Source organism: Artibeus jamaicensis, unplaced genomic scaffold (genome assembly GCF_021234435.1).
Source record: "Artibeus jamaicensis isolate MK-2021 breed Jamaican fruit bat unplaced genomic scaffold, CSHL_Jam_final contig_354, whole genome shotgun sequence".
Taxonomy (NCBI): Eukaryota; Metazoa; Chordata; class Mammalia; order Chiroptera; family Phyllostomidae; genus Artibeus; species Artibeus jamaicensis.
The window spans coordinates 15,811,644-15,824,918 of record NW_026521803.1 but is presented as its reverse complement, the minus strand read 5'-3'; the positions used below and the strand labels follow the sequence as shown (position 1 = coordinate 15,824,918).

The window sequence follows — 13,275 nt, the reverse complement described above, 5'->3', positions numbered from 1 at the left end:
TACTGTTTCCATTTTTATAAAATATTTACTGAAATACTAATATTTATTTATATATCATTATAGTATGTGCCCCAGAAATCATTAGTTGTTTGTTAATTCTTTCTTCCATCATCAGTGAACACAAATATGAAAATTTAAGATGTCCATTTCAAATAAGTTGATGAAGTATGTAATAAAGTGTATACGGGGGTGATAACAAGTATTTTTACCATTTTAATACAAATAAATAATACAAGAATTAATAATTAATAATACAAGAATAAACTCTGTGCTTAACTTATTCATGACTGTAAACCTACTTTTGCCTGCACCTGTATTATTTTTGTGTATTTTTATCCAAGTGCTGAGAATACTCTAATAAACTTCTGCTTAAATAATAAATAATTTCAGCTAAGTTCAAAGTGTGGACTTAGTTTATCAGGTGGTCACAGGCCTTTTTGAGAAAGAAAATATTAACCATGAAAATAGAAGAAGCTAGGCTGATATGATGCACTAAAGAAATTGGATCACCTTTGGTACTAGATAAAGATAAATCTATTTGAGTTCTTTGCTGCAGAAGTTTGCTCTCTAGAAAAAGTACCTTGAAAGTATGTTGATTTTACTCATTGGAACTGACAAAGTTACAAATAAGTTTTAGAAATCATTAGAACTATAAAAAGTCTACTGGTTCCACTTTCACTTACGCGCAGTGACAATGACATGCCTCACACCATTGTCACAAACATTCACAGAGACTTCTTGTACTTGGTGCATAAGTAGCATTGTTCCCTAGCTTATAATAGTCCCCCATACACTAATTTTATGGAAACAAAAAAGTGCAAAAATTAATGCAGATCAAATAACATTTATTTGTCTTGCTATGTTATAACAGGTATAAGCTATTTTTTCCAAAGACTTGTCTAAATGGGATAATTCTGTGACAATATGGGCCACTGTAAAAGCTGCTTCTTCATTTTTATTCTCCAAGCTCTAACCCACTAATTTGAACAAGGTTTATACCTTTAGGATATTGAGCAGACTACACAACATATTTGCAATAGATGACTGCCAGCTCTCAAATAAATGGATTGGCATTAAAGGTATTACCAGTTTAAATGTCTTAAAGGTATTCAAAATTGTCCAACTATGCTCCCTACTGTAGTTTTTTATTTATCAACTTCGAGAAGAGAAGAATATAAAGGTTTTACATGAATTTTTCTCTCTCTCTCTCTCTCTTTTTTTTTATAAAAGCAAACATTCACAGTGAGAGTAGCAGAAAGGTAAGTGAGAGTCTTCTATAGTGGTGGTTATCTTTCAGGGGAATAAAAGTATTTTGAAGCAAAAATAGAATACACCACTCCAAAAAACATTTATCCCAAATGGTTAAATCATTAGTGAAAATAAATTATGGTTTTCCAAACCTTAGAGAGTGAAATGTTTTACAAAAGTGTTATAATAATATAAAAATGAAATATTTGAATTGATAATAGAAAAGTTCTTTGAGAAATAATTTTCATAAGGCATATGAGAAACTTGTGATTCATTCTAAAGTAAAATATGGCAAAGAGAAATAAACAAACAATTCACACAAAAGAAACCTATCCAGACTCAGAAAATATAGTACAAATGCCCAGACACCTGTGTATGAAGAGAGAAAGTTCACTAAGGATACAGGATTTTGATAAAATGATACATCTTACTAAAGAATGACTAATTGGAAAATGGCTGTTTAAAGAAGTTGTATAGGATGCAAATAAAAATGATCATAAATATAATCAAATAGGGTATCTTATAGGCTTATGAATGTACATAAGCATCTGAATAAATAAATTTATTTATTTATTCAACTGTAACTATTATAGGCCTAAATAGATCAAATTTAATGAAGGGGGAAATAGAACTTTAATGGCATAATCAATAAAATATATTTTAAAAAAATTTTTAAAAATAAATAAAAGTATGTTTTCATTTCACAATATACACATGCTCCTCTATTCAAAAGACAAGCTGCATGATGCTCATTAATCCCTGCCACATCCCAAGTTATGATATCAACTGATCCTAAAGCTCCATTAGAAAGTCACAGACTAGAGCTCATGTTTAAAGGGCAACATAGAACTAAAGTTGCCAGCTTATCAATGCTCATTTATAACTAAATCCACTGGTTATGATGTGTCTTAATTAATAAGCTGAATTAAAACTAATCTTGAGTCAAAGATCTAACTTGTTATTGTAGAAACCCAACAATCCAGTTAAAACTTAAGCAAGTAGAAACAAATGTGAACCACAGCACTACATGCATCCTGTCAGATTGGATCACAATTTAACTGGCACTTGCTTCTTTGGATCACACTAACTTTACTGTTCGGGAGACTGCGGTTCAGAAACTTGTGGTATGAGTGAAACTGATGCAACACACAGGTGCTGCACTCAGTATTAACTTTCAAAAGAGAAAACTGATCATGTGAAAGGGGGAAAATGATATGACTTTTTATTACATATGTCTGATAATTACTGTGCAACTTGTATATCATAGTCATAACTGATTTTCTATTAATAAGAACCAGTATTGTAATAATTACACTTCTTAATTATGGCTATTCTTTCACTTACTATGTCATTTATAAACCTACCATACCACCACTTTTTTGAAATAAAAAGACCGTTTTGAATAAATTCAGAGTTTAGCAATGTGGGACTGTCCATATTAGTGATGGGGATCTCAGGCACATATAGAACCAATGAGGCTTTCTTGATAGTGAGGCCAGTCACAAATTGCTGATTTTAGTTTATATGGATCCTATTCTTATGTTTTAAAAACTGTAGTAGATCTACCAGCAAAGATACCAAAAGAGTATAAAAATGTCTAAGTTAAAAATCAGGACACACCTATTTTATTACATTAAAGGCCCAACTGCAAAAGAGAATTTGAACAACAAAGTGCTATTAAAGAGTGAAATGCTCCCCCAAATTTTATATTTTCTCAGAATGACATAGCAAAGACTTTGATGTCACAGGCGTCACCTGATGAACTGACACTGATGCATTAGTATGATCTCAAGTCTTTAATTAAAGAGAAACACTAAAAATCTAGTTCATAAAATCACATTGTCATCAACATAAATTGTAATGGGTTTATATTAGAAATAACGCTAAATAACATTTTCCAAGAAGTTCTCAGTTGTTGACAACGAGAGTGATCATGCAGGGTTTTTAACAGAATCCACTCACCAGAACAATGAACAGCACTGCAGCTGTCCCAAAGCGCCAGTCCATCGCTGCTGGGTGCTCTTACATCCAAGACCAGGGGAGTGCTGTCCGTTCTCTGTTCTTTTTCTTTCCCCCAATCAGCTGATATCTGATTAAAGCAACTTCTCAGTAGATGTTCTACATGCAGGCTTCGAGGTGTTTCTGCCTTTGCAGGGAGAAAGACTGAAGGTAAGTATAACTAGTCTAGATCCCCACCCTAAAAACTTGGGCTAGTCTCATGAAGATGCTTGACGAGATCATCCTCGCTTCCAGCTAAAAGATAGGGACACACCCTTCTTCAGGCTGAAGGCAGCTCTCTGTAGCTACTGGCATATTCATTCTTTTACTGAAGGTTTTCAGTGGCAGGCATTTAAATGGTCAGGAGTATAGAGAATGCTGGAATTGATAGGGGCTTCTCACAGTAAGCTCTATTCACAGGTTGTTTAGGTTCTTCCCATATTAAAAGGCAAGTGGAGTCTGGATGTGAGTTTACAATATTCCAAGAGGATTATCTGGCCCATGCTCATAAGCAAACAGGACACAGTAGAAAACTATAAACTTTCCATTTCAATTGATGTTAGGAAATATCCAGTCATTTTCAAAGTTGTTCTTTATGAGACAGAAAATCTGCTACTGTTAACAGTGAAAAAAATTTTTAAAAAACATCTGTTCATGTAAGCGAAACACTGATACTTACAATCATAAGGTCCTCTGCTTTTAAGAGACCAGCCTAAGTCCAGGGAAGTCTCTGTTTTTAGCTCTAAATGATTATCTTCTGTCCCCAACAATTTTTCTTTCTTTCAAGTTTTGCCTTTTTCAAGTAAGGTAAAACATACTAAAATATCACTAAATCACATTAAAAGTAAGCAATCAAAACCTCCAATTAAAATCCTGTTGATAATTTTTAAGATGAGAATCTGTGCCTGAAATACTAATAGACACACAGAAGCTGCTCTTCAGGTGAGGTGGGTTAAAAGTCAGTGACGATTCCCAAGCACAGAGCCAAGGATCAGGATAGTGTGCCAATTAGAAGATGGGGAAGCACTGAAGAGACGGCTGCCCACACATGCAAATGGGGAACTGAGCAGCCCTGAGTTTGTGAAATAAATAGTGACTCCCACAAGGCAGGCAGCATTTGACAGTGTTCTTGGGATATGTTCTCTTCACCTCCTAATGTCAGGTATAAATATTGTGTGTGGTAGGAAGTCTATGGGATTTGAAATAAGGGTCTGGAACAAAAGACCTATTGGATTATATAAGAAGTTGATTTTGAGCAAAAAAAAATACTAAAAAATGTTCTAAAAAGGAAGGATAATCTAAGGGCTAGAGCTTGTACAGAATGCTGTCAATTCACTGCAGATGTGTGACAAAGGTTACTCCACAGAGGTTTGAGTAGTCATGCTAGTCCTCATGGAGCTTAGAGGGAAGAGATAGGCTGCCTACATTTACTTGCAGTGAATATGAATGCTTAGAATTGGTTGATATGAATAAGTAAAATAAAAGGTGGTGGTCAGAACAAATTTCTATGAATTTCTTCATAGTGGAATAAGATAAAAGTGAGTGCCACCCTCTGCCTTAGGCTGAGCAATATATGAGCAGGAGGACTGCATGCCCATGAGTGACTGAAGACTCACTGGACACCAGAGGTGAAGGAACCTACTCTTGCAGGTTTTGAGAGCCAAGTGAGTGCTTTACCGACCTTGAATTCTGGGCATGGCACCAGGGGCTGCACAGGCCCTCTTCATCCACCACCAGCCTTGGCTCCACCCCTGACTCAATGCCCTGCTCCAAAGATCCCAACACCCTGAGTGTGGGTAAAGCAGCAACCTCTGAGCACCTTTGTGAGAGGGGGTGTGGCTGACCCTGCTGTTGCAGAGCAGCTGCTGTCTTGACTGGTCACATGAGGAATTAAGCATGAATGGGACAGGGGGATTCTGAAGCACCACCCCTCCTCCTTCACCTCTTCTTCTGCTGTGTTCTCCTTCCCACTCATTTTAGTGTCCTTAGTACTGTGCTAACGCATAGTAGTCTCTGAGGTGTGGAAATGTTCTCTCCCGGTGCTCTCCAATATGAGGTTAGCCACTAACCCTACTGAGCATTCAACAGTGGCTGCCATGACTGAGGGAATGAATTTTTAACTTTATTTCATTTTAGTTCATTTAAATCTGAATAACTACATGTGGCCTGCAGTTACTATATTGCAGAATGATTTAATTTTCTAACATTTTTGTCCCAACTCTTTCTGTTCTTCATACACTCAACTCCTTTTCTCTACAAAGGGCACCTAGCTTCGCTCCAGTTTTCCCTCAGCACCTCCTGGTTCCCTTTTCTTTGTGTGGTCCTATTATCTCGGTTGGTCCAGTCCTCCTTCCTGACTCTTTATTGATCCTATTCTCTAATGCTAAGGGAATAAGATACTTTAAAACACAGATCTTTATCTTTTCCTTGTTCACATTTTCCAGCCACATTATCTGTGAGTTCACACTACACTGTCACATACTTGGTCTACTCAAGTTTGCTTCTTTGATCTGGACTCATGGCACCCTGTTTTTATTTGAATTTTGTTTTTTAAGTGTGCCTCTATGTACATACCAACAGTGCTCATTTCATGGACATTTTATGAAATTTGGAGTGATTTTCGCTTTGGAATTTCCCTGGAAAACTAACAGATTTTCTCACGAGCATCAAAAGGCAGTGCAAACTCTTGAATGTCATCTCAAGTGTCTCCATTTCTGCATTTGCTAACAGCTTGAGATGCTGTCACGGCATCTTTAAATACAAAATAATCAGCGTCTTTCACTGAAGGTGAAGGATTCTACTGATCTTGAATTTTTTGAGCCAAATAAAAGTAACTGGCAATTCCATCCCTCTTTATTTACACAGCACCCATTGCATGGATCACGTATTTCCATGGGTATGCACTTATGCTATATGTAAACCTCTGTTCATGTATTTGTCTAATCTAACCTAGTTCTACAATTTGTTTAAACATAAGTGAAACATAAACATAAATCTTAAAAATAGAAAAGATTCGAGGGACATATGTTAAGAAAAATATAAACAGAAATAGAAGAACCTACAAGATTGAGTTAAAGAATGTGAATAGAAATCATGATGACTGAAAGTAACCACTAAAATTAAAGCAATTAATCACTGAGGAAAAGATAGATTTTCATAATCAAATTTACCATAGTTTTAGTTTCCTATTTTCAGAGAGACTTTGTATATACAATTGAGTAGAATAACCTGCAGTTTAACTCTTCTTTTTAAACCAGATTTAAGAAAAATATTAATTTTATTTTTCTCTAATCATCTCTAGAATAAGAGTTTAAATGCATCACATCTTGAGGTCATTTTCTCTACATAAAAAGAATATTCACATATGAGGAATATCTCACTTATGAATAAAGAACATTGGAGTCTCTTTTAATACTTAACTATTTAATGATAAAATAAGAGTAAGGAAAAAGACTAACATTATTATGCATTCTCTTAAAAATAAAAAATATTCTAATTGAGCATCCCCTGATTTACTGTGATAGATACAGTGGAACATTCAGAAGAATTTTGAACTCTGCCCTTAAAGAGGTAACACTGTAGCACAAGTGTACTGGGATAGAAGTAGTACAACTCCCTCTGGAAGACTTTCCTGCGCACGCATCTACATGTATATGCTAACCCCCAAGTGTACTCTTTAAGTTGCAAGTGCAAGTTAAGTTCTTCTTATTACTTAAAATAAATTAGCATCATTTCAGTTCTACAATATTGTTTCCTTTGGCCTACTTTGTGCCTTGCACTATGCTAGGGACAGAGTTATAAATGTGGATATGTCCTGGTCCTCACCCTCAAGTGGCTTCAGTTCAGCTAAATAAGAAAGACAACAGATTTTTTCCCAACTTGCTAACTGGAAGCATGCATAGTGTGCTTTGGGAACCCTTAGTCCAGTGTTGTTGGAGGAGACATTCAATAAATCTTATACAGCAGGTCCTCAAATAAGGTCAACACAATAAGCTCATTTCAGTGTCATTTCGTTAGTGGTGATGAAATGCTATAGAAACTTAACTACTGTCTTATAAGTTGCCTATGGTGAAGTTGATTTTGTTATACATCATCTCCCTCAAGGTTGCAGAACCTATCAATGATGTTAAGTGAGGACTTACTCTACTGCTGAAGGTTACACCTTTATGACATGATAAAATTAACTTCTAAAATGCATAATTTCTTCTTTTCTTTGTTGCTTACCTAAATCAACCCACATTATACTGTCAAATTTTGTATCATTTTGTCTCAGCTTTGCCTTTCTGTCTCCGTTTCTGCTGCTATAAATCAGCTCGTGTTCTCTCCTCCTGGTGCCGCACTACTAACTGCACCGGTCACTCTTCCCTCCAAATCCGTTTTGTGTTCATTGTCCAGAGTAGTGTTTCTGAAACATTGCTTTCCTTACTGTGCCTCTTCTCAAGAAACCTTAATAACTCCATATTTTTTCACAGGTCAAAATATCTTTATATTTCAGCTTCTATATCCTCAGATTATTTACTATATCTGGTAGAAACAAAATGCAATCTCCTCTACAGTCTAAAGATTTTTTGCCTTTGACTTTTATTTTCTAAGGGTCTGCTTTTGATGATGTTATTATCAATAAGTTTTAGATATTGATAAATATCTGTCTAGAGTATTTTTCCTTGAAGGATATATATATATATATATATATATATATATATATATATATATAGTTTATAAAGAAATAAAAAAGTTTAGCCCTGGTTGGTGTGGCTCAATGGATTGAGCATGGGCCTACTAACCAAAAAGTCACTGGTTTAACTCCCACTGAGGGCACTTGCCTGGGTTGTGGGCCAGGTCCCCAGTAGGGGCCATGAGAGAGGCATTGATATTTCTCTCCCTCTGTTTCTCTTTCTCTTCCCATCTCTCTGAAAACAAAATCTTTAAGAGAAATAAAAAGTTTACTTTATCATTTTCAGGAACTGCTGTTGACTGTGTTTTTAAAAATTAAATTCCACCAACATTTTTTGAGCCCTACTAGGGATTGTGCTAGTGGACAAGAGAGTTGAAAATATGTAATAGAAGATTCTCTTTTTACAAATATTGTATTCTTGATTGCATCTCAAAGGAGGAATGAGTTCTCTACTACAAGGCACACTGATGTATGTGCTATAGGAAAGGCCTATTGTGCTTTATGAGCCCTGCAAAAGGGAAATAATTTCCACATTAAAACATTGGACAACAATTCATGGAATAAGTAGATTTTGAAATTTTCAGGATGACTACATTCACAACAAATGAAGATATAGATAAAAAGAAGGCAGAGAAATGTGGTTTTTTTCAGACCAAAAAAGAGTCAGATTGGACCTAAGTGTATGGTTTGTGAGAAGTATCAGCGCTGATGAGTTAACACAATGTGGAGGACTTTGAATGCCCTCCTGAGGAATTTGGATGGTATTCTATGGCAGACAGATAACCATGGTGAGGTTCAGAGCAAGCTATTGACCTAGTCACAGTTGTGTTTAAAGAATTTGTGATGGATACTTTGTCATGAAGAGACACTAGGGAGAGAAAGATGAACTTGGAGACCAATTGAAACTGTCTCTAGGCATGTAAGGTGGTTCAATGTTAGAAAGTTTAATTACAATATTTAACTCTTATAACAACTCAAATTTTCAAATAGCTGCTCTAGGTTTTTTTATAAAGGTTTGAAATAGTTTATTATCTATTTTTAATTGAAAATAAAATATAAGCAGCAGAATGGTTATTAACTAGATAAAAATTATGTATCATATAAAAATCTATCATTATGCTTACTGTGAAATGGTAAACACATTTTATTAAAATAAAAAATATAATTTCACCATTATATTGCTTAATGTTTTTCTGTAAATATAACCAAATATAAATGTTGGAGATATTTCAAATTATGACTATTCAGAGGTCATGTATCTTTCACCATAAGAATTCTAAGAGAATTAAGTAAATCAATGACACAAAATTTTATTAAGGCAGCTGAATACCTAATTTATAAACATAATTCAATAATCTATAGCCTTATTAGTTAGGGAATATAATAAAAGATTTATAATAAAACAGTTTACAGTAGCATGTAAGCTATTTCATAATGAAGCAGAGAAGAAATGTGGAGAACCTACATTCTACAACATTTAAGCTTTGCTGAGGGACATAAAGAAGACATAAATAAATAGGAAGTTATAGTCTGTTTTTATACAGAAAGACCCAATATGATACAGAAACTCTTCACATTCCTTTCTACAGAACTTGATAAAATAATTTTATATTCACATGGAATAACAAGTAATCAAAAATAGAAACTAAAATTCTAATATGTGAAAAATATAGTAATAAGTGAAGTCTAACCTGACAAGGTTTAAACTTAATGCCACAGTAATGAACACACTTTGTTAATGGAAAAGGAATCAAAAGATCAATGACATAGGTTAAAGAATACAGAACAGATTTAATATACAGTTAAGAAAAGAATGCTAGTCTGAAATACAGGTGGATTTTCAGGTCAGTGAGAAAACTGTACATAATTCAAAAGACGGTGTTGAGCATGTTGCTAGATATTTAGAACAAAATTAACATACTGCTAATGTCAGAAAACAAATTTAGATGGAGAAAAGATTTAAATGTAAAGGAAGCTCATCACAGAAGAAAAGAACTGAGTAAAAATGTAAGTACTTGGAAGTTGAGAATGTCTACCTAAATCCAGAACAAATAAAGAATTAATGAATTTTAGAAGAATAAGAATCAAAATGTGTACATAGCAAACAAGTATAACCAAAGGGCGGGGAAAGATGGTAAGTTAGAAAAAAGATTTTCTTACATGTGTAACAAAGTTCCATTCCCATAATATGTAATGAGCTCTTGCATCTGTAAAAAAAAGTCAGAAAGATATAAATAGCCAAATGACTTAAAGAGATCTTTTACTTGAAAAGACGTAGAATAGTTAATAAACGGAAGAAAAGATGCCCAACCTTAGTCAGAATTAGATATATACCTAAATACAACAAATACAGGTTAAAATATTTCACACATTAGATTAGCGTTTGATAATAAAAACACCCATAGATAACACCCATTGCTGTGGAGGAAGTAGGAAAATAGGAAATCATCATTTTGCCTAAATGTGGATGTGAAAGTTGGTGCAATGTTTTGGGAAGGCAATTTCACAATAGCTACCAAAAACGTTAAGTATGCACACACTTTGATATAACAATTTCTATTCTCTCAATTTAGCCCCAGATATATCAGATACAACTAATTAAATATGAACATGAAAGGAAAAGTTTTTACTATTGTTATACTAGTGAAAAATGCTAATCTAAATGTCTGTCAGAGAAGAATCTATTAAATCAGTTAGGGCACGTTTGTATAGTGGAATCAAAAAGTGAGACAGATCCTAATATACTTGTCTGGAAAGCAGTACAAATTACAGTAAATTTAATACCACAATGTAAAACAGTGTGCATATACTTTGTGTAAAAATATATTTTGTCTACATAGATTTTTATATATGCATAGAACTTTTCTGGAATAATTTACAAAAATCTGTATATTGGAAAAGAAATTGTATGTCTGATTTTGCATTCTTCTCATCCATCTCTGTATTTATCATTAGCAGGCCTTTACTATACAACAACATGTGAAGATATTTTAGGCTTCATATTGGCCTTTGAGAAATGAGTTAATACTAAATGTCCACTTGAAGACAAATATAGAGATGGGATTGGAGTTATGTATGTGAAAGTTGTCAGTTTGAAGGTGACATTGAAATTGCAAAGTGGAGGAAATCACTTAGGGGAGCATGAAGAGAAAGACATGAAAATATCTGAAGAGGCAATTTGCATACTTACATTTGTTTGGGAGAGGGAGAGAAAAGTCAGCAAGAAAAAAAAAGACAGCCAGAAAAAAGTCCTTCCAAGAAGTGGTAGAACCAGTTTGGACCAATGTAATCTAAATCAAATGAAGAATGTTGACATGAAAAGCTTCCAAAACTATACTGAAGACATGAGGAAAATAAGAAGAGTAAAACATTCTCCTGATTTCTTTCCTAATAACCTGGCTCTTACTATTCTGTTTCTCTGCAGCCATATTCTTCTCTAGCACTCATTAGATGCGCTGTTCCCTTGTAGGCATGCCCGGCATCTATACCCTCTTCTCTTGTCTGCAGTCTCTCCTTGGTCTCGTGCAAGAACGACCTGTAAGTAGATCTATCCAGTGCAAGCCCTTTTTATTCTGAACTCCAGACCTCCACATCCAAATGTCTACTTGAAATCTCTTCTTCAAAATTTCAAATACGCTTCAAACTCAACATGCTGAAAATTCATGTTCTCCTTTTCAGAAAGACTTCTTTCACTTTGACCAAGTAATAAGACTACCCATCTATCTAGTTGTGCAAGACACAACCCCAAGAGAAATTATTTTTACATTTTTTCTTCCCTTTCGGTTTCCAACCCATCACAAGCTCTATAAATTTCACATTTGGAAAATCTCTCTCAATTTCATTTCCTTTTCTCCAACAGATGACCACTATCTTAGCCAAGTGTTTATTGTGCCTCACCTGGATTGCTGCTGTAACTTCCTAAAAAACCTATATCTCTCTGGACAGTCTCTAATCTGTTTACTACATTACTGCTGGAAAAAGTGTTTCCAAGAGCACACCTAAACATATTATCTCCCTTAAGAAATTTTCAATTGCTTTTAGGAAAATGGAGTAAAAAGTCAGGGTTCTTGTACATCTTTTTTTTTGCGATTATTATAGTTGCGAGTTCATGTGATACTGTGTTGTTATTCTTCTCTGTCCTCACCATTAGACTGTTTTGTTCTTGAAAATAGGAACCATATTTTTAAAATCAAAAAATTATGTTCCCAAATCCTAGCACAGGGTAGTGTTGTATAAATATTTTAATTAATAAAAAAATGAAAGCCATATGGCATTTCGAGAAGGGAAGGTGTTTGTTTCAAACTTTACTGAAAGTTCTAAGAGGATAAAGCCCCAAATTTTGAAAATAGATGATGGTTAGTGAATTCCAGACATACCTAGAATAACATGAAAATGGGTATTAACAAGAGTATTCAAAGACATAGACTGTGGAATATGTTCTAGACATGAGAAAAGTGAGCAACATATACTGTAAACAATTAATTCTGAAGAAATGTAGGATATAAGGGTCCAGAGGTCTGAATGAGGTCAAGGACATGTGTGTTTGAAGCAAAAGAATGAGATTTATGCAAGGAGCCAAGGTTGTGGTCTTCAACTTTTGTATTAGACTTGAATTGTTAGAAGTGGAACAATTTCTCAAGGCTTAGGGTGTGGCCATAGGAACTACCATTTATGATAGTATGATTTGTACTGTAGATATTATGAACAGGCTTCTCGAAAAGTTAAAAGCTTTTTAAAGTTGGAAAATATGTCTTCTTCCCTGAGCTTCCTTGGCATTTCTTGGGACCCCATACATGCCCAATAAATATTTTAAGTTAAATTAAATGAAAGGGCCAGTTTCCAGAAATTCTGCCACCTTAGCTCTCATAGCATGTTTCTAGTCTCCATGTCCATGGAAGCTCTCTTTCATCCCAACTTTTGAAAAATAATTAGTATTAGTTGCATTCAGTTCCTCATCACTTGATCTCAAACAGTGATTTATTTTTATTTTTTTATTATTGAGGATTTCAAGAATAACTTTGTGGTTGTCATCAGTGAGTAGTATATATCTTTTGGCAGTTATGACACAGTTACAACGAGAAGCCTGGCAACAGGTTCTTGAAACATGTTTCTGTTTGTTGGGAGGTTTTACAGCACAAACAACTGCAAACATCATCAAAATTCCTTGATATAATCAACATGGTACTATGAGAAGCTGATGACTAACTTCTGCAACTGCACATGCAAGCAGTCACGTTTATGTATTATGTGTCATGAAATTTTGGACTTAGAATTAGTGAGAAGAACACCCAGTAAACAGTCTGCATATATTCAGGGATATTGATTAGAAGTAAATATAAGAGAAATGCCCAATT

General features: G+C 34.5%; 1 protein-coding gene across 1 annotated transcript in view; it reads right to left on the bottom strand.

Annotated features, from left to right (window-relative positions):
- Positions 1-10,318, bottom strand: part of LOC119057865 (desmoglein-1-like) — a 43,406-nt gene extending 33,088 nt beyond the window's left edge. The window contains exons 1-3 of the mRNA XM_037156800.2: positions 10,233-10,318; positions 10,082-10,128; positions 3,211-3,394 (exon numbers count right to left, since the gene is read on the bottom strand). Coding sequence (XP_037012695.2) covers positions 3,211-3,255 — 45 coding nt within the window. The 5' untranslated portion in view covers positions 3,256-3,394; positions 10,082-10,128; positions 10,233-10,318. The remainder of the gene's footprint in view (positions 1-3,210; positions 3,395-10,081; positions 10,129-10,232) is intronic.
- Between the last annotated feature and the right edge of the window lie 2,957 nt (positions 10,319-13,275).